Below are 22,633 nucleotides of genomic sequence, written 5' to 3'. Positions count from 1 at the left end.
GTCATTGTATTTAATAGCTGAATAATGTTTCATTTTGTAAATGAACCACATTTTCCATATCCATATTTTGGTTGAGGGGCGTCTGGATTCTTTCCAGTTTTAATTTTTTGTAATTAAAATGGCTATGAACTTAGTAGAGTCCCTACTCTAAGTCACCTGCCTTCACAGACTCTCTACTGTATCTTCTGTTTGTCCTTTGAGAGGATATGGGCCCATGGGTATCCATGATGGTGTATCAAGTCTGTATTGGGTTATGTGCATCCTCGCTACTGAGGCCAGAAGTGTCAGCCCAGTTAAAGAAACAAATTGCAACAATAGCACCTTTAGGGACAGCTCCTACTACAGTAGTTGTAGGACCATCATGAAGACTGACCTGCAATCTACCACTTATGGGCCAGGGTCCTTTGTCCAGCCTGTGTGTGTTATTGTTTGTGGCTCAGTCTCTGAATGTCCCCAAGGATTGAGGTTAGTTGAGTCTGTTGGTCTTCCTGTGGAGTTCCTATCATGTTCAGGGCCCTCAATCCTTCCCCCAACTCTTCCATCAGAGTTACCAAGGTCTATGCAATGTTTGAGTGTAGATCCACTACTGCTTCAGTCAGCTGCTGGGTAGAGTCTCTAAATAGACAATTATGCAATGGGAGCATCACAGAGTATCCTTAATAATTTCATGGATTGGAGCTTGTCCACATGTGTCTCCAATTGAATGAGTTCTCATTGACCATTCCTTCAGTCTCTGCTCCAGATTTACCCCTGCATTTCTCTTAGACAGGACAAATTTTGTTCTGGGTGTCTCCAGTGTTGTGGTTGAATCTGATCCTTCAGCTTTCTTCTCATGCTCCCATACATTCCCCATTTGGACTCTGTCCCTAAATCACGTAAGGCACATGCTTTTGTGCTGCTCTTAGTCTACATCTTTCATTTTGAAATTCGGCAAACATTTATAGATTATATTCTATTTCTCCAGATGGCTTCTGCTGACGTCATCAATATTATCTGATTCTTCAGAGTCATTGAATTGCAGGTGTATGATGTTCTGCCTAACTCTTGTGTTTCTTCTGAAATTTTGGATAAATAAGAGTGTTATACATGTGTGCCTGACTATGAATGTGTGCCTCATCTTTACTGTTGTCAGAAGATGGCCTCAGAATTCATGATCATGAAGAAATGGACAGATGTTGGTCCACATGTGTATATCAGAAATTGACCACCATTATGTGGAAGACCAGCAAGAGCTTTCAACTCCTGAGCTATATCTCCTGAACTACGTTCTTTATTTCTGATCAACATATACATTACTAATATGTTCACCTATTTTTAACTGCTTAAACATACATTCCCTTCTAATAAAATTTAATTAATGTTGCTGTTTAAACTTGTTCACTGCATGTTTTTGCAAGATGAATACAGAACTGCAGTGAATGCATAATTCTTTGCAGTAACTTCAGTAAAGAACTGTGAGTTCATTCTATCATTTTTGTTTCCTGCTTTATTTTTGTTGCAGAGTGAGGTTCTTAACATGTAAGTTTTGCTGTCCTGAAACTCATTGCATGGACTGTGCTGGCATCCAACTCAATGAAATCCACCTGCCTGTACCTCTACAATTAAAGACATGAGCAAATACACACAGTTGCCCATCACTTTTGTAGTTAGTAATTGTTCATCCAGCTTTTCAGATGTGTGCTCAGTACAGTTGATCTGTTTCCCCCTGCATATCCCTCTCAGTTGCCATTTGTGTTGCAAGGCTATATCCTATTCTAAGGGTTCAGGAGTGACACAGGTGAACCCTGTGTCAGGGGTTCAAGTGTCAATATTTCAAGTTTCTTCTAAACTGACATAGTGATTATATTATAATTTGTGTGTCAGAAAATAAGTGGAGGAATCACCTGAATTATTTGATCATATTGTCTAGGAAGCATAACTTTACTTTGTATTGATGTCAGCATCAGGCTTTGTGTTGTATACATGTATGTGATATTTTAGGAAGCAGTGAGTTTTGATGATGTGCATGTGAACTTCACTGCAGAAGAGTGGAATTTGCTGGATCCTTCCCAGAAAAATCTCTACAAAGATGTGATGCTGGAGACCTACTGGAACCTCACTGCTATTGGTAAGACTGAATTTTTTTTTTGCTTCTCAAAATAAGGGAAAAATGTTTCTGGGTTACTGATGATCATCTCTTATTTCAATAGAGAACAAGTAATATTGAGTTGAATAAATCAGGTTTATTGCTGTGAAAATTCAGAGTAACTTGAATTTTGCCTAATTCCAATACCATAACATTGATTTTCTTGTACCTTGGTTTTAGGCTATAATTTGGAAGTCCATCATACTAAAGAACAACATCAAACTTCTAGACGTCATGAAAGGTATTTTTTGGGGGGAGGGGGTTTCAAGACAGGGTTTCTCTGTGTAGCCCTGGCTGTCCTGGTACTCACTCTGTAGACCAGCTGGCCCCGAACTCAGAAATCTGCCTGCCTCTGCCTCCCAAGTGCTGGGATTAAAGGTGTGCACCACCACCACCCGGCCATGAAAGGTAATTTTAATGTTTAATTGAATACAAAAATGCCTTTGAGGAAATTTTAATATGATTTGGATGCTCTAAAGGAAAGCAAATGTGTAAAATATGAGTCATTTTATTGTAGCTATGATTATAATATTCTCCTAAAACTATGTACCTCCATGTCAGTTATCTGATTTGTGTTTGCAAGGCATTTCTGTAAGCAAGAAGAGAAGGAAACAATGCCTTAAGAGATTCCTTTAATTGATTTGTACCTCCATTAGAGCTATGTTGTGGAACTACCAATTTGTATAGTCTCATAATATTTAGATGTTGCACATTGAATAGTGATAAACATGTATCCATAACCTTCTAATAATCAAATAGTCCATGATAAGGTTGGTGACACTCGTATTCTTATAGTGAAATTTTTAATTGTATTGTTTTGTCAGTTTATGAGAATCGAGAATGTTGTTTTGGAGAAACATTAATCATGTCTACAATGAACAAAAAGTCAATGCATGTGAATTCAATGTGGGAACATTTCATTTGTTCTGCTTTTTTAATGGTGGTATCAATTGTCAGAATGGATGAAACCATGTGAGCATAGGGATACTAAAAAAAACAACCTCTGTCTATTTCACAACAATGAGAAGATATGTAGTATTCTGCCTTTGGTAGACTTTCTGAATATGATAGGTGTTTACAATTAATTGGTTTTCTCTACTTTACCCAAATTCACACTGCAGAAAATCTTTATGGGTACCAGAAGTTTGCACTTTTTCTGTTCATCCTGTTTCACAGTGCTTTTGTGGTGTGATGCACACTACAGGAAAAGTTAAGAATGCAATCAGAGTTTTAATGCTCTTAGTTGTTCCATTTTATTCTGACCTATGAATGCATCATGTAGAAATCTCATATAGAAAACAGATGTTATAAATGTGAGCCATGTAGTAAATGCTCTTACCATCACAGGTATTTTCAAGTACAACCGTGAACATCAAAGTGATAAAAGCATAAGATCTGAGTGTTCTTTATTATGAGACCAACTGTAAAATTTATTCATAATGATAAAATGATTGATCAGGCTAATAAATGTGGTAAAGCTCTCACATGTGCCCATTACTGTTGCAGGCATGAAAGAAGTCATACTGGAGAGAAACCTTATGAATGTAACCAATGTGGTAAAGCCTTTTCATATCACAGTCATCTCCAAAGACATAAAAGAACACATACTGGAGAGAAACCTTATGAATGTGATCAATGTGGTAAAGCCTTTTCACGTCACAGTAGTCTCCAATATCATAAAAGAACACATACTGGAGAGAAACCTTATGAATGTAATCAATGTGGTAAAGCCTTTTCACAACACAGTAGTCTCCAATATCATAAAAGAACACATACTGGAGAGAAACCTTATGAATGTAATCAATGTGGTAAAGGCTTTTCACGTCACAGTAGTCTCCAAAGTCATAAAAGTACACATCTTGGAGAGAAGCCTCATGAATGTAATCAATGTGGTAAAGCCTTTTCACATCACATTAGTCTCCAATATCATAAAAGAACACATACTGAAGAGAAACCTTATGAATGTGATCAATGTGGAAAAGCCTTTTCACAAAACAATAGTCTCCAATATCATAAAAGAACACATACTGGAGAGAAACCTTATGAATGTAATCAATGTGGTAAAGCCTTTGCAGATCACAGTGGTCTCCAAAGACATAAAAGAACACATACTGGAGAGAAAACTTATGAATGTAATCAATGTGGTAAAGCCTTTTCACGTCACAGTAATCTCCAAAGTCATAAAAGTACACATCTTGGAGAGAAGCCTCATGAATGTAATCAATGTGGTAAAGCCTTTTCACGTCACAGTAGTCTTCAATATCATAAAAGAACACATACTGGAGAGAAACCTTATGAATGTAATCAATGTGGTAAAGCCTTTTCAGAACACAGTAATCTCCAAAGACATAAAAGAACACATACTGGATAGAAACCTTATGAATGTAATCGATGTGGCAAAGCCTTTACAAGTTGCAGTTATCTCCCATATAATAAAAAACCCATACTAGAAAGAAACCTTATGAAAGTAATCAGTATGATAAAGGCTTTACACAACTGGGTCATCTGCAATATCATAAAAAAACATACCAGAGAGAAACCTTAGATATGTAATCAATGTAGAAAAAATCATTTATAATTGAAAATTCTCCAAAGACATAAATGTTCACATACTGGAGAAAAACTGTGTGAATGTAATTAATATGGTAAAAGCCTTTTCAGAAAATTTTTGTCTCCAAAACCATAAAACAACCCATATTGGAAAGAAACCTATGAATATAATCATTGTGGTGAAAGTGTTAAAAATTTTCAAAAACTTCTAGCATGCTGAGAGGAACCAAGAGTATAGGTCAGCTCATTCGTGAACTCTGTGTTTCAGAAATTTGGCTGACCACAAGATGGTTGAGTATGAATAGGCTGTTGAGAATAGCCTATACAGAATATTCTCCCTGACTGTTACTTAGACCCTGTCACAAACTGAATAATGGGCTGGGACTTTCCAATAACCACCCTTGACTCCCCCTGCATTATGTTTTTTTCCATGTGGTTTTGCCTTTAAATTCCCTGTGCCTCCAAAGCTCAGGGTCAAACCCCATAGACCCTGCATGGGTTCTGGGTCTTGACCTCAGCATGCTGGTCAAACTATACCTCTTGCTGATTACATCGACTTCTGTGTCTTGTGAGTTATTGGTTGACCATGAATTCCTGAGGCTTGGGTGGGGGGAGTTCTTCCCTTTTGTGAGGACTTTATAGTGGTGAAAGTCTTTTCCATAAAGATTTTTTCCGAAACATAAAAGAACAGGTATTGGACAGAACTATGAATGTAATCTTTGAGCTAAAGCCTTTGCATGTCCCACTAATCTCAAAAACATAAAAGATCCCACATTGGAAGAAACCTCATGAATGTGATCAAGGTGGTGAAAGACTTTTCACAACTTTAGCATCTCCATTATTATAAAAGAACAGGTACAGGAGAGAAACCTCATGAATATAATCAGTGTTGTAAAGCATTTGCAAGTCACAGTCATCTGCAGTGACAGGAGAGATCACGTACCAGAGAGAAACCTGCTTGAATATTCACAATGTGGTAAAGCCTTTGCCTGTCATAGTTCTTTACACACACACAAAGAAATCACACTGGAGAGAAGCCTCATTAATGTAATCACTGTGGAAAAACTGACAATTCACTTTTTTCTGCGACTACATAGTAAAACACATTCAAGAGAGTGACTCAGTGTCATCAAGGTGCTAAGCCCTTGCATGTCACAAGCATCACCGGATACATAAAAGAACACATACTGTAGAGAAACTGCATGAATGCCATGAATGAGGTACAGTCTTTGCATGACAGTGTACTCTCCAAATACTTCAAGTAACACACTTTTTAGAGAAACCTTATGAATGTGACAAACATGGAAAAGCCTGTGTCTATCACTGTAGTATCCAAAGACATAAAAGACCGCAAATTGGACAGAAATCTTGTGAATGTACTCAAGTTGGAAAATCCTTTACATGCCACAGTATTCTCTGAATAGAAAAATCAACACATACTAGAGAGAAACCTTGTGAAAATAATCAATGTGGCAAAGCATCTGCATGTCCTAATCATACTTAAATGCACGAAAGAATTCATAGTAGAAATAAACTGTGGTGATTTGAATATATTTGGCCCTAAGAAGTGATAATATTAGCATGTTTGGCCTAGGTAGATATTACTGTTTTGAAATAAGTGAATTCCTAGAGTCGGGGTCTTTGGAGCTCCAGTCAGTGCAAAATAGAGTCTCCTACTATTTTGCTGGATGACAGTCTCTTCCTGGATGCCTTTTCATGAAAATGCAGAACTCTCAGCTCCTTCTCCAGCATCTTGGCTGCCTGCATGCTGACATTCTTCCTGCTATGTTGGTCATGAAATAAACATTTGAAAATGTAAGACAGACTGAATTAACTATTTGCCTTTAAAACAGTTGCCTTGGTCACAGTGTCTCTTCTTAGCAATGGAAATTCTATCTGAGACAGAAGTTGGTTCCCCAGACTTAAGTATTTTTATTGGTAGGCCTGACCATGCTTTTCTTGGAATCAATGTGGATTTTTAGACTTTGGATTTGTACATGCATTAAGTGGAACTTCATGGGCCATGCTAGTAGAACACATATGTGCTAAGGGTGGTTTGAATTCTGTATATAATTTCTATAATGTTTTGATGAAGAATGTTGCTGTCTTTTGCTCTCATCAGAAGGTCAAGAGGTTTATTTTGTTAACTGCATTGACAAACGAAGTCTCAGGAAAGCCAAGCATATCCTTTGGCCAGTGTTTACTCTCATGGTGACTGTTTTGATCATGCTTAGTAATCTTAGAAAAGAAAAAAAATATGAATTGTTAGCTTCAAAGAGAAAATCTCACCAGGAAGTTGAATGAAGCTATATCCTGTGATCAAAGATACACAATGTTATTAAATAAATGGTGATATTATTGCAAGATATCATCCACCAAAACATGTGGATGTGAAGTTGTATGAATGAGAACTGTATAATATTAGGCATTATTATTAACTGGTTACTCTTTTTATGTGGACATGAAGACATACAAGTATGTGTCAAATTGACAGTTGACGAATTCTGATTACTATACTGGGTTTTCAATTTAAAATCTAAAGGGATATAGGATATACTTAGGTCCAGGCATGGTGGTACACAACTTAAATCCCAGGAGATGAACATATAATTTCTGTATATAATTTCTATAATGTTTTGATGAAGAATGTTGCTGTCTTTTGCTCTCATCAGAAGGTCAAGAGATCTCATCAGAAGATCAAGCAGATCTCTGATTCAAGTCATCCTGGTACAGAAAAAGTTTTAGGTAATAAAAAGCTTAGGTATGGGCAAAGTGTTACATATGTATTTCTCAACATTCAGAAGACAGGGCCATGCAGATCTGAGTTCAAGGTTCCTCTACAGAGCAAGTTCAAGGACAGCCGAGCTTAGGCAGTGAAGTTGTTGAAAAATAGAAAGCTGGTGATGATGTAATAGAAAGAGTGATGTTTGGGCCCCAGCAAGCAGAGGGACTCAGCAGCTTTGTCCATGTGGCTCTGCTTTTAGAGGAAAATATAGAATGGACCACTGAGACAACTGATGCTGGTTGGCTGTAGTTAGAAAATTAGTGGTGATGAGCAGGAAACTAGCACCATTAGGTGAAATCTTCTGGTAAGTGTTTTCTGAGAGGACAAAGAAGCTGTGTTTGAGAGATAGCCAAGGTTGTTCCTTGTGCACCTGGAGTCGATCATGTGTGAGAATCACCCAGGTGGTATTGTTTTCATTGGCATAAATGAATCTGTCATGCAGAGCAGCTAAAGCTTGGTCCTGTGAAGGGAGTGCATGAGAGCAACGCAGTGAATCTTAGTTAAAGCAGAAGAACCCAGCATATTGATGATGTCAGTCCCATGGGATGAGCAGAAAGAACAGTAGCAGCAGTAAAGTGGAGTCAGCCAGAACCTAGAGTGCTATAGATGGAAGAGTTGGTGAAGCGACCCAATCTCTTTTGAAGAGCACGGATGATCATGTGTGGATCCCAGATACTGGAACAAGAAGCTGTAATATTGAAGTTACCTTTGAAACCCTAATATTTTGAGACTCCAGAGCTGTGGGATACCTGCTCTGGAAAACTGTTGCAGGGAATAAAACCAGCCAAAGAGAAAGAATTGTGCTGCAGTGAGCGAAGCAGGAAGGAGTTGGAGATCTGAAGAACACTTTGACATCAGACATGGAGGTGCAGAGTTTGGAGATTGCCTTACAGGCTTTTGGTCTTCTTTTGGCCGAGTATTTCCTCATAATGGAATATAAAATGGTGAAGTACGTTCTGCAAATTTGGATGGATATGATATTCTATTTGTTTTTGAAGATATAGGGGATTACATTACATGATTGTATAAAACTCAAAAGAGACTTTGAACTTGAGGAAATTGTTGTGTCTTTCTCCAATTCTTTTGATTAAGTTTGTTTAATATCTATTTTACTACATTTTAAAATGACCACATCAGCTTGCTCCTTTGGTCCATCTGCTTGGAAAATCTTTTTACATTCTATTACCTGGAATTACTGCCTATTCTTGATGTGGAGCTATATTTTTTGTATGCAATTGAAGGATCAATTTTATTAGCATCTATTCTGTTACCCTTTGTCTTTTTACTGGTGAACTGTGATCATTGATACTGGGAGAGTCAATAAACAGTGATTGTTAACTCCTTGTATTTTGTTATTGCTGCTGCTGGTGGTGCTGCTGGTGCTGGTGTTGGGGTATTTGTGTGCTTTCCTTTCTTTTGCAGATAATACAAGATTATTTACGACCTGAATTTTCATTTGTATTGGTAACTTCCTTGAAGGTCATCTACAATTTTAAACAATCTTAATTTACATGTTTATTGGCTTTTGACCTTTGTAGCTTTAGTATTCTTTCTTTGTCCTTGATGTTTTGATTATTATACAGGAAAGAGACTTCATTTTAGGGTCCATTCTGTTAGGTGTTTTCATGATTCTTTTACTTTGATAGGCACCTCCATCCTTATTTTGGAAGTTTTTCTTCTAAGATTTTGTTATCAATATTTTAGGAGAATTTGATCTAATATTGTTTTTTTCTCTAGTCCTGGTATCCTTACATTTTATCCTTTCACAGTGTCCTAGATTTTCTGGATATTTTATGTCAGGAAGTTTTAGATTTAACATTTTCTTTGTGTGATATTTCCATCCCTTCCATTGTATCTTCAGTGCTTAAGATTTTTCATTCATCTCTGAATTCTGTTTGTGAATCTTGCCTCCGTAGTTCCTCTTTGCATTCTTGAAGTTTTGTTTCCATTATTCCCTCAGTTTGTGATTTTGTTATTGTTTCTATTTTCCTTGTAATCTTCATTTGTTTTTCTTGGCTTTATTTTTTTTAGACAGGGTTTCTCTGTGTAGCCCTGGTAGTCCTGGAACTCACTCTGTAGACCTGGGTGGCCTAAAACTCAGAAATCCACTGCCACTGCCTCCCAAGTGCTGGGATTAAAGGTGTGCACCACTGCCCAGCTCTTGGCTTGATTTATAAGATTTGTTGGTTTCCTCCACTTTTTTGTTTGTGTTTTCCTGGCTGTCTTTGAGGTGTTTATTGATTTCCTCCAATTGTTTGTGCTTTCCTCGATTTCTTTAAGAGATTTAGTCATTTCCACTTTAAGGACCTCTATTATCTTCATACAGTTGGTTTCAAAGCCTTTTTCTGTACTTCAGCTATGTTGGAATATTTAAGACCCTCTTTGGCAATATAAATGAGCTCACACTCATTAACCAGAGGGTGATCAATGTTACTCCTTAGTACAGAATCAAGTACCAACATCATGGAATGGGATGTGGCTATCACTTCTGGAATTGAAAAAGTCTATTTTATGTCAATGTACTTGATATACAACAGTTTGTGTCCGCACAAGGAAATGTATGGTGGGACCCACCATAGGCTCCATGATAGATTCCATGAAGTACTCAGCTTACATTTAACCCAAAGTTTGATTAAAGCCATGTTTTTTTTTCTCATTAAATTGGACAGGGAGGCAACTGATGCACTTTTAAAATAAGTTACTTTGTTGAGAAGATGGTTTTAATGACATCGCTTCCGATCACTAACCCTGGAGTCACCAATACAAAAAAATAAAAGACATGATGGTGACAGGGTTATAATTTTCTAATTTGCCAGCATGTCAGGTGAATGAAGACAAACTAGATTGACAGGTATATAATTTGGGAACTTTAGCATAATCCAAGAAATATTGAATTTCCAACTTTGGAGATACGGCCAATGCACTTTCAATGTTAAGTCAGGTGGGATGATTGAGACACAGGCCATTGCCTGTAGCTGTGTGTGTCATATTACAGATCACAGAAGCTAACATTACACATAGCAGCCAGGTATGTGCAATTAATAGTAGTGAATTAATGCCACTTTCTCTGCAAGGAAACCATCTATCTTCTCTTTTTCAAACTCAGTGTAGATATATATTTTTTCAATTTTGTTTCTTTTTTCCCTTTTTAATTAAAATTATAAAATTTTTTACATTCCAAAGTTGCCCTCTTTCCTGGTACCTCTTCCTGAGGTCTTTTCCCCATCTTCCTTTCTGCTGCCTCTGAGAGATTTCTCTCTCACCCACCCACCCACTGGGACCTCACCTCCACCAGGTTCCCTTTTCCCTGTGGCATCAAGTTTCTATAGGGTTAAGTGCATCCTCTCCCATTGTGGCCAGACAAGGCAGTCCTCTGCTGCACACATGCCCAGGGCCATGAACCATCCCCTGTATGCCCCTTGGTTTTTGGCTTAGACTCTGGAAGCCCTAAAGTGTCCAAGTTAGTTGACACTGTTGTTTTTCCTATGGGGTCGCCATCCTCTTCACCTTCTTTAAGTCTTTCTTCTGACTCTTCCATATGGAACATTTCACCCTACAGATAGATAGATAGATAGATAGATAGATAGATAGATAGATAGATAGAAAACTTTTAGCCATACTAATGAAAGGACACAGAGACAATATCCTAATTACCAAATCAGGTATGAAAAGGTAGACATACAATTACATATATCTTCTCCTCAGTACCTCATTGTATCTTCTCCAGAACATGTGGTCTGTCACAAATCGCCAGGCAGTGGTGGTACACGCCTTTAATCCCAGCACTTGGGAGGCAGAGGCAGGCGGATTTCTGAGTTCGAGGCCAGCCTGGTCTACAGAGTTAGTTCCAGGACAGCCAGGGCTACACAGAGAAACCCTGTCTCGGAAAGCCAAAAAAAAAAAAAATTATAATAATAACAAAAATATCAGAAAGCCACATACTGAACAACTTTCTATACAATGATAACTTGCTAAGGAAAGAAATAAAGAAAGAAATAAAAGACTGGACTCTAGAATTCAATGAGAATGAAGACACACCATAACAAAACTTATGGGACACAAAATATCATGGCACTAATTGCCCTCATAAGCATACCAGAGAGACCCTACACAAGCAACTTAACAGCATATCAGAAAGCTTTAGAACAAAAAGAAGCAAACACACTTAAGAGATGTAGACACCAGGAAATAATCAAACTCAGGGCATATGCGGGTCCCTTGTTCTGGAGGGTGTCCCACAATGATCTCCGGCCCAGCACAGGACAGGGTGTGAGCAGGGAGGGGAGATCGCCTGCCTCTGCTGAGTTTCCACTATTGCAGCCCAGTAACTCCTAGGTGCTGCACCAGTCTCCATGCTGAGCTGACCCGGGCTGGGCCAATAAGGAGCTAGCTAGCTGGCATGGAGGCAGCTTGGTGTCCCAGGCAGGTTCTGGGAGAGCAGATCTCTTCCCAAGTGATCTTGCTACAGAAACTGTCGGACACCCGCATGATTCTTGTACACTTTACTTCCCCTGAATAGAGCCCTTATATACAGTTTCAGTCAGCAGATAATGCCTATTGACTTGTTCTGAGAGTTTGGAGATACCTCATCTACTTGTGAGATAGCCTGGGGCACTGTTCCTCCTGACTGATGGCCATAGACCTTTCTGTGGGCTCTGGAGGGCTGAAGCTAAATGAAAAGAACCAGGGCCTGGAAGCAGAGCTGAACACCTGCCGTCCGATAAAGGTCTGGGGTTCAAGGCCTATGCTCTACTAGGCACCCAGATGCTTCTCACTGCCCACCTCCCCACAGGCAAAAATGAACCACTTAGAAACAAAGAGTACAGTACAGAGACTCAACAAAACCAAGAACTAGTTCTTTGACAAAATCAATATGATAGAAAAGCCCTTAACCAGACCAACCAGAGGGCACAGAGACAGTATCCAAATTAGCAAAATCAGAAGTTAAAAGGGAGACTTAACAAGAGAAATTGAGAAAACTTCTGAAAATCATTAGTTCTTTCTACAAACTGGAAAATCTAGATGAAATGTGTAGCCAGAGAAATGGATAATTATCTAGACAGATACCATAAACCAAAATTAAATCAAGATCGGTAAATTATCTAAAGTGTAGTATAACCTTTAAGGAAATCAAAGCAGGCATTATAAACCTCCTGTCCAAGAGAAGGCAAGGACTAGGTAGTATTAATGGAGAATTCTACCAGATCTTCAAAGAAGAGCTAAGACCAATACACTTTGGACAATTCCACAAAATAGAAACAGAAGACTACCTAATTCATTCTATGTGTATTTGTTTTAAAAGCCAATTATTGATTTCAAATGCAACATTGCTATATCCTCCTTTTTGTTTTCATTCACCTTCAATTTCAAGTCATTACGAATTTCTTTCCATTTTTTTCAACTCCTCCTGATTATTTATTTTTGTTCACAGGAATGTTGCCTGCAGCTGAGGCTTGCCTCTGTATGTAATTGAGAATTGTTTTGAGCACCCAGTCCTTTTGTGCTGCTCAGTGCTGGAAAGAGTGTCTTGCAACTCTTCCAGACTGGTCCTAGACTAGTCAGTGCAAAACAAAAATAAAACATTGAGTGAGTTTCCTCCAACCTCTCTGGCTTTTCTTGGGTCTTAAAATGAAGAGGGAGAGACCTGTGCAATAATCAAGTTCTATGACCAACTTTGAAGCAGGGTTAGTCACAGTACAAAAAAAAAGATGAAAACAGAGGGTAAAAGCTTCCTTCAATTAGTAGTGATTGATATTAGCAAGGAGTTGTGAGGTAATTAATTTTAGGTGATTAATAAATGTCTTGATTAATAATTTCTTGTTTCTACACACTAGGCAATCAATAGTCTGGATAAAGGCCAGACAGTGTTGGCACACACCTTTAATCCCAGGCATTGGGAGGCAGATGCAGGCAGATTTCTGAATTTGAGGCCAGCCTGGTATACAGAGTGAGTTCCAGGACAGCCAGGGATACACAGAGAAACCTAGTCTCGAAAAACCAAAAAAAAAAAAACAAAAAAAAAAAAAAGAAAAACAAAAACAAAAACTGGGAATCATGAAGTGGCCCTGTTTTAAAAGACTATTATTTTCTTGGTCTGAAATGTTCAGCCTGAGAGAAAAAGTAAAAATAATATTTGATGTGCTCTAATACAGGATCCTAGACTCTGGACACATGGCCATAAAGCCTGGTTCAACTTTGTACAATAATTTTTGGGGACTATAATTACATTATTTCTATATTTATTTCCTGCCTTCCATGATTGCTTAATAAAGATGCCAAAACCTGAAGCTGGGGAGAAGAAAGGTAGATGGTGCTTTAGGTCCCAGACTGAGTGTCTGGGGAAGACACCATGAAGGAGAGAGAAGTGGGAGAAGGAAGAAGGCACCATGGGGTTGGTGGAGTGTGAGTGCATGGCCAGTAGGTCTGGCCTGGGAATATGAGCAGCCTATCGAGAACATGGCATGTGATATCTCACAGATAATAACAGGAAAATAGACAAAATAGAATAGAGGGTTGATATCTGCCTAACTCTGTTGCTTTACTGCTTATTGTAAATACAAAGTCTTCTGTGTCTTTTATTTGGTATCTCTATGATTTAAGTGGGGTAAGAAACTCCCAAATAATATTTACCACAGCAAAATGGCTGTAATTGTGGTTTGAGTCCAATGATTGAGATGGAATGGAAAGTAAGATGCCAGAGGATTCTTAGTAGTCCTGGCTCTGGTTCTTTCTAGAAAATGTCATACTGTGCTTTCAGATACCTTTTCTTCAAAAAAGATGAAAGGAAGGGATTGTTCCAGTAACCCACTATTAGACATTGAAGCTGAAACTCAAGGGGCAGCTCCCTGGGGTCACCATGCCTATGATCTCAGAACCCAACAGACAAGGCTAGATGATCATAAGGCCAAGGCCCAGCTAAGCTATGTCATGAATTTTAGGCTAGCCTAAGCTAAATTAAACCCAGTCTCACGTCCACCTCAAATATGTTCATTCAACGAAGATGGAAAATATGTTATATGCATCCATTCGTAAGTACATATGCCTTTCTAATTAATAATTTCATGTGTGTATAACAGCATTGAGAAAACAAGAGAATCAATAATGAAATATTAAAATAATTCTCTGTGTGGGGAAATAAAGTTTACTTTAGCTTTTGGGTTTTCTATTTGAATCTGTATTTCAGCATTTTCTTGTCATTAACTTAGTTAGAAGGGATCTTGATCATCTGTGTCCTCCATAAAATATAATATTAGTGCTCTAAAGTGCACATTATGTAGAATTTACCTAAGGCACCTGAGGTATCAAACAAATTGGACTCATTGCAAACCCATAAGGGCACCAGAGGACAGAAAATAAATCCAACCAAAATTTAGTAGTCTTCTAATTTAGTGAAATGCTTAGGAATCTAGTGCCATAGGTTTTTCAGAGATATTAATTCTAAGGTGAAAGATAAGTCAGTGCACCTGGCCAATCCCACTGCAAACAGAGAAGCACGACATCTACTGGCCGATTAGGATTCTGGAGACAGTACACTCCTCACTTGTGTGTGTTACACCAGTCAGTATAACATGTAGCTCAGAAAGCTGCTAGCTTTCTGTTGGGGGCCAAAACCAGGAGAAGGCTCTGAAACAGGACCAGGCTGCTGTGTAGGCTGTGCTACCAGTTTCATGGTTAGATAGGAATGTTGTTTGAAGTCTTTGGCAGGTGTTTATTGTAAATCATAGATTTTGAATATTGGAGCAAGTCTCTACCATCAACTCTATCCAACTATCTTCCCTTGAAAGAAAATATCTTGGCCTGCTATTCCATCTTAATAGAAATTGAACATGTAGTGCCAGGGAAATGTTAGTGATCCCCAAAAAGACACACACAGGAGCTGATCTGATGCAACTCCCAGCAGGGTCTTTATTCTATTTGAGCTATCTTGCCCCCATCCCCAATGCACCAGCATCAGCCAAGAATGTTTCAGTGATGGTGGATCCCCAAATGTCTATGGGCAAAGGATTTATTGTAAGCAGCAAGTAGGGAATTGTAGGAGGAGCTAAGGTAGGATGAGTAAGGAGAGGAAGAGGAGGAGCTAGTGGAAGGTGACACAAGAGTGGGGGAACATAGAAGCAGAAGTGTGTGTCTCTAGCAACCAATGGTAGTTGGTATATCTACATTGAGTATTGAGTTACACCTCTGATTGTATAAGCATCTTCTTATTGAGCATTACCAAACATATATAGCCTTTGGATAACCTAAGCATTGGAGTATCATTTGACTGACACCACATGGATGGCAGAGTGATCTGGGTTCAGCCAAGCATTGTGGAGACAGCATGGGAGATTGGCAGAGCCATCTCCCATGGTGACATCTCCTGGGTGGCAGGGATGGTGTTTCTCACCGCCTTAGCAGACTGCTCCAGCTGAGCAGTGGGGCATCAGCTGCAGCCATTCCTGGCCACAGGCCTACGGTTGTCAAGAACATGGCAGGGGATTAAGAAAAGCCTGAATGAATGTCGCCATTTTAGATGTCTCTTGAAATAGGGAGGGTGTGTGCAAGTATCTAATTGGAAAGATGCTGTGGCCTTTAACATAATTGGTTGGTGCTGGGAGTCACCTCATAAGCTTAACTTCACCTCTGCATTAGTGGTTGTTACGCATGGTCTTGAAACCTGAGGAGCAGGTTTGTTGGGGGAATAACCTCGAGACCCTGGTATTGTTGAGGGTGTAACTTGAAAACTCTAGTCTTGTTTGGGATTAGCCTAGAGATTGAAGCTAGGCTTGGGTATTGCTGGGGAGGGGGCAACTTGGAAACTAATGCTAGGTGCCTGACTTGCCTAGAAGCCTATAGTTTCTATTCCTGTACAATGCCCCTATTATTATACATGCACCTAGGACTTCCTGGTACAGGCCCTCTCATCAAGTGACTAAGGAAGAAATAACTAGGTCCTGCTTTACTAAGGGTTCTGCCTGTTATGCAGGCCCCATCCAGAAGTGAACAACTGCAGCATGAAAACATGTTTCTGGGACAAACCTGAAAGACACCAGTAAAGGGAAATCACCACAGTTCAGAGCTTCATGCAGTAGTCATGCTCATGCATATGTTTGGAAATGTGTGATCATTCACTGAATCATCAGCTATAAACTGTGGGATGGTTTAACTGTCAGAGATTTGGAGACAGAACGATTAGAATATTGTTGAGAGAGACATAAAAGGAAGAAGTATGTGGATAGATCTCTCACAATGGTCAAAGAAGCAGGGCAGTGGTGGCACACGCCTTTAATCCCAGTACTTGGGAGGCAGAGGCAGGTGGATGACAGTGATAGAATAATGTTCAATAATCAATGCTGATCAATAACCAATAATCAATAAAGAGTAATCAATAATTATCAATATTGAGGCAGAATCAGGGTGAGGTTGGTGATGGAATAATGATCAATAATTGATGCTGAACAATAATCAATAATCAGTAATCCATAATTATTAATACTAATTGATAACCAAAAATGATCAATAACTGATGATGCACACTTTTAATCCCAGCATTCGGGAGGCAGAGGCAGGTGGATGACGGTCATGGAAGAACGATCAATCATCATGTTAATCAATAATCAATACTAATCAATGGCCAATAATCAATACTAGTCAATAACCAAAAGTGATCAATAGTCATGATAATCAGTAATCGATAGTGCCCCATGTAAATGCTGATCAAAAGCAAAGTTCTGCTGAGCAATCATTCAGTAACCAAGTAGTTAGGGTGATCTATTCTGTGGAAAGTCAGCCGTGTCCTCAGCTGTATCTGTCATTTTCCAATGGGACCATGAACATAGTGGGCATGGTGGACGCAGTGGGATTTATTCATGGATACAACAGTAGAGTCGTCCTCTCACCAAGCCTGACATGGCCACATCTGCTAGTGAGTTCCAGATCTACCAGCAGTAGAGACCAACACTGAGCCCTAGATATGGAACTATATCCTGGGTTGCCCAACCAGTAACTTGGTGGCAGGTTGACTACATCGGATCATTGCTCTTGGGCAAAGGACAAAGCTTTTTACTTCCTGGAATAGATACATATTCTGCTTATGATTTTGATTTTCATGCACATATTGCTTCTGCCAAATCCACGATCCATGGACATACTGAGTGCCTCTTTCACCACAATGGCATTCCACACACTATTGCTTCTGACCAAGGAACTCATTTCACAGAAGAGAAGTGAGACAGTGGGCCAATGATCATGGATTCTAATGGTATTAATTACTATTAATACCATAGTCCTTGTTACCATAAAGGTGCTTAACTGATAGAAAAATAGAATGACCTTTAGAAGACACTTTTACACAGCCAATTATGGGACAGCCACCTGGAGAGATGGGAAGGGTCCTAGGCTGTATGTATTTTGAATCAGATTTCAGTATTTGGTACAGTTTCTTTCACAGCCAAGATCCATGGTTTCAGGAATCAAGGTTTTGGAAAACCTGTGTGAAGGTCACAGGCCACAAGTCTCAGTGGAACTCAGCTCAAAATGCAGGGCTCCCTTTATCAGCAGGGCTTTCATTTCTCTGCCTGACTTTGTCTGGATAATGTCCCTGAACACAGGTGGCTGTCCTAATCTAATAAATATCTTTTTGCAGAGCTGCTTAAACTTAGCATACAAGTTGCATTCTGGATTCTCTGTGCACATGAAGCACACGTATCTGCTGCATTATAAGAAAAGAGAGTTGAAGTTCAATGGCATGAGATAGGATATTTGAATAATTCTATAAATCTCTGCATTTGATGGTAGAAACTCCTGTGATCATTTAAATCAGGAAGCATGCATAGTTAGTGTAACAACGAACACAATCTATTATTGAGAAGTTCTCTTTCATAATGAGATGGTCTTTCATATTTGCTAAGTATAGGTTTTAGATTTGGCCTCAGTATTTAATAAGGTTGTTCAGTTTTTCTCAGCTGTATATAGACCCTGGCATGCTGAAGTATTCCATGGACTTTTCTTTCATCTGGGATATTGAGATGCATCTATATATGACAAAGAGAATCAGGAGTAAGAATTTATTTTCTAAGTAACATTTCACAAGATCAAACATAATTTTTGAGGACTCTTGTCCCTTCACTTGCTAAAGAGTCACACTGCATTTTGAAAGTGATCATAGTCATACATGCCGGCTTAAAATTCCACATTTAGCAAAATCAACTTCTGTTGATCTTCTGTTAAGGTCTATTGAAATTTCTTGTCTAGGTCATCACTTGATCTTCTGAAGAATCTCTGTATATTCAAGCTTTTCTTTGTCCTATTTTCCCTCTTTGTGAACATTACTCCATAACCTTGCTTGGACTGAGTGTGACTTCCCATAGAAGCTCTGAGAGAATCATCCCTGTATTCTGACTCTCCTCAATGTAGACTGGACATAGGATAGAACAAAACTTAGATTATACACAGTTTGTCATAAATGTTGATCTGAAGACAAACACTTTAATCCCATAAGTATTTCCCAAAACATTTATGATCTAAGTGCCTAAAATACTTCATTTATTTCTTCAGAAATTCCATCTGCTTTGTATGCTTTCTTTTCTTCTCATTTGGAAAATTTCCATTGTAATCTATATATAACTCTTTTATTAAAGCCATTTAGGTAATTTTAACATTTTATAAATGTTAATACCATAAGGTACAATAGGCTTAACAGAAAAAATTCACAATCTTTTGTGAAAATATTTATTCAGGTGTGGGAAGTAAGCAATTTATATCTCCTCTTTCTAAGTTCTCATTGGCACCAAATTTAAAAATTATCATAGTTCACCCTATGATAACAATGAGATAAGTGGTTTTACATACAGAAAACTGACAAATTGTTCCTTATGAGACTGTAGACATCCTGCAATCAGTCACATTAAAAATACTTTACTCAGTATATCTGGAGACAAATTTACATTACGTAAACAGTAATTCCCCTTCCAAGTTGTACAAATACTGGCCAGCCATGCCATGGGTTTTTGTTTTGTTTTGTTTTCTTTTTTGATAGAGGTTTAGTAACAATTAAAAAGCCCTGCTGTGATTATTTTAATTCAACAAAGCTGAAGGAATGAAAATGGTTGTGGTTTAATTTAGAAGATGAGCTCTGTGCTGGATCTTCCTATCTTTGTATATTTATCTGTTTTTAAAGAGGTTTTACTAGATATAAATATCTTTTAAATTATTAACATGTTTATGCCTGCATAAAATTTAAAATATGTGTATATCATAATTAAAAACATAGATGTGTTAGTCTTGTTTGAGTGAGGAGAATGTCTAATATTAATAACATCTTCTGGTCTAGGAGTAGTAAACTCTTTAAAACATGTTACCTATTCCAAGGAAAGATTCAGACCCATATTATAAGTTTATATTTATTGTACCTGTGTGGATTAATTGATTAAATATATTTTTGTACTTTCATATCAATTTTTAAGTTTATTTTCTTTAGGAACAAAATGAACTAGGATCAAGTTAACAAGTTTAATTTACTTGTAATTCATTTGCTATTAAGTACATCATGTGAGTAACAAACCATATCTCATGTGTATATTCTATATGTAATTAATAAAAAGTCAAAATTTATAAGCCATGACTTTGTTTCTATTGATTGTCTGGGATTCCTGTTTCAGAATTTTCATTGTCAAGTGAAAGCTTCACATAGAAATCTTTAGTAAGCATATTTTTAGGATGGGAATAAAGTAAACCAGATAAGTCTAGAGCAGAAAAGTACTGAATGGCATTTTATCTCAGAGGAAAATTAACTGCAGCAATAGCTGACAGTGAGACCCAGCCTAGGGTAACATAAATGTTCTTTGCTGGCAGCAGGCTGCGTGGCTCTTGGCAACTTATCCTTTGGTTATCTGTGGGGTTCTGTGAATATCAAAGTCATTGTTTCCTCTTTTAGCATGCTAGTTTTGGAGGCAAATCGCTGGAAAAACCTTAGGTTCTTTTGAGAAGCCTTTCTCTAAGTAAGAGAGAAGCTATCAGAATAAGAATAAAAGAAACCATTAAGATATGAAATGAATACCTTGTAGGCCTGATATTTCTTCTTTGTGTAATAGGGATAATATTGACTCAGTGGGGCCATCAAGAATAATGGTGGCCACTTTAACCTTAACCCTGAGCCTAACCCTATCCTAACCCTCACCTCCTAATTTCCTAACCTCCTAAACCTAATTCTAAGAACACTTATCCTAATCCTAACCATGACTGTCTAATCCCCTAACCCTAACTCAAACCCTGCTTGCTGTGGGGCATATTTCTTAATTACAACTTTTGAAGTGAGAAACCCTTTATTAATCTTGATCTTTTGAGATGTTCAGATCCACCTTTAATCGGGGCTATAGATTCTTTTGACAACCTACATATATACAGGACTTCGAATAGGGTGGTGTTTTATTTTTTGTACTTGCCCTAATTTTTTTTTTTTTTTTTTACAAAACAAAGGTGATTCGTTTGTTTATTTGTGTTTTAAAACTGGTATTAGTAAGTACTTATTTCGGCCTGGTGGTGGTGGCACACACCTTTAATCCCATCACTTGGGAGGCAGAGGCAGGTGGATTTCTGAGTTTGAGGCAAGCCTGGTCTACAAAGTGAGTTCCAGGACAGCCAGGGCTACGCAGAGAAACCCTGTCTCAAAAAACCAAAATAATAATAACAATAATAATAATAATAATAATAATAATAATAATAATAGTAACAATTACTCTTTGGGGCCAGGTATGGTGGTGCCTAAATTCCAATGCTCTAATGCTTGGGAGGAAGAGGCAGGAGAGCTTGAGGTCAGTGAGCTTGAGGTCAGCCTTGGCTCATAATTAGTTTTAGGGTAACCTACACTTCAGCAGTCAATGCTAAGCAATAATCAATAATCAATTCTAATCAATAGCCAATAATGATTAATAGTTGATGGCGCATGCCTTTAATCCCAGCACTTGGGAGGCAGAGGCAGGCGGATTTCTAAGTTCAAGGCCAGCCTGATCTACACAGTGTGTTCCAAGACAGCCAGGGCTACACAGAGATGGCGGCTGGCCTGAGACTACATTTCCCATAAGAACTAGTGCCAAGATGGCTGTAAGAGAACTAACTGCATATGCCTAGCAAACTCAATCCAAGATGGCGGCCGGCCTTCAAACTACATATCCCATAATGTCGTGAGGAAAAATCAACATGGCGTCCGGCCAGAGACTACACTGCCCATGAAGTCTTGGGGCTGGAGCACTCGCCACGTGTTTAGAGATCCCCTTGGAGCCCATTGCCTTCACCACCAGCCCGGAGACCTCCACTGCCACTGCTGTGGTGATGCGGGAGTAGCACGGGGGTCCTGGTGGCATCAGTGGGCTCCTTCTGATGTCACAAACCGCACAACGTGATCCAATCACCGCTGCCAAAGAATGGGGAGATAACCGGAGCTTCCAGGTACAGTGTCAGGTGGGTGGAAGCAGAGGTTCCAGGCTACCAGTGAGTGGGTGGAGGCAACTGTGAATCTGAGGCAGGGGCATGACTAGAGCTGCCTCCAGTTACTGGCTGGCAGACCTACGGATATGCCCCCAGACTTGTATAAAGGAGAACTGTATTATGTTGGGCCTTATTATTGAAAGACCCCCAGAAGGGGAGACCCTCACTCTAGTCTTGGAAGATGGAGGCCAGCAAACAGAAAGAGGCTTTATTTCAGGAATCAGCCAGGCTGAAGTTGAGACTCATAATGAGGGGTGTTGATATCGAGGCCAGGGGGAGAAGGGAATTTAAATGAAAAAAACAAAACCAGGGGTGTGAATGGGAAACCAAGAAAGAATATCATAAAAATAGTGGAAAGTTCCAGCCCATTATTCAGTCAGTCATGTGGGAAACATCTTGTACATATTTTTCTCAAGAATGTAATCTTGCTCAACCATCTACTTTGTGGTCAGCCAGTTCCCGGAACGACCCAGCTGACCTGTATTTTTAAGTTCTGCTTTCTTTGTGGTCAGCCAGTTCCTGGAACCTGGAGCTAGTGAACCCGCTGGCCTGCATTCTTGGCTCAGCTCTAGGGGGTCATAAAAACTTCCCATACCCCTTATAAATTTTCATATCTTTCAATTTTCACCTGGTCATTGTTTTCATGAGGACACAAGGGTCATCAGTATGTGTGAAACTGACCATCAGTGGACTGTGATTACTATTCTGGG

The 22,633-nt window shown here is 38.8% G+C and overlaps 1 protein-coding gene and 1 pseudogene across 1 annotated transcript in view; both read left to right on the top strand.

Moving 5' to 3' along the window:
• Positions 1-206: 206 nt before the first annotated feature.
• The window catches only part of LOC143437255 (uncharacterized), a 36,542-nt gene continuing 14,115 nt past the window's right edge, over positions 207-22,633 (top strand). The window contains exons 1-2 of the mRNA XM_076922087.1: positions 207-218; positions 1,981-2,107. Coding sequence (XP_076778202.1) covers positions 207-218; positions 1,981-2,107 — 139 coding nt within the window. The remainder of the gene's footprint in view (positions 219-1,980; positions 2,108-22,633) is intronic.
• Positions 3,573-5,601, top strand: LOC143437238 (uncharacterized; annotated as a pseudogene).

Source organism: Arvicanthis niloticus, chromosome Y (assembly GCF_011762505.2).
Source record: "Arvicanthis niloticus isolate mArvNil1 chromosome Y, mArvNil1.pat.X, whole genome shotgun sequence".
Lineage (NCBI taxonomy): Eukaryota > Metazoa > Chordata > Mammalia > Rodentia > Muridae > Arvicanthis > Arvicanthis niloticus.
The sequence above is the reverse complement of the archived record's forward strand: the minus strand, read 5'-3'. Positions and strand labels throughout refer to the sequence as shown.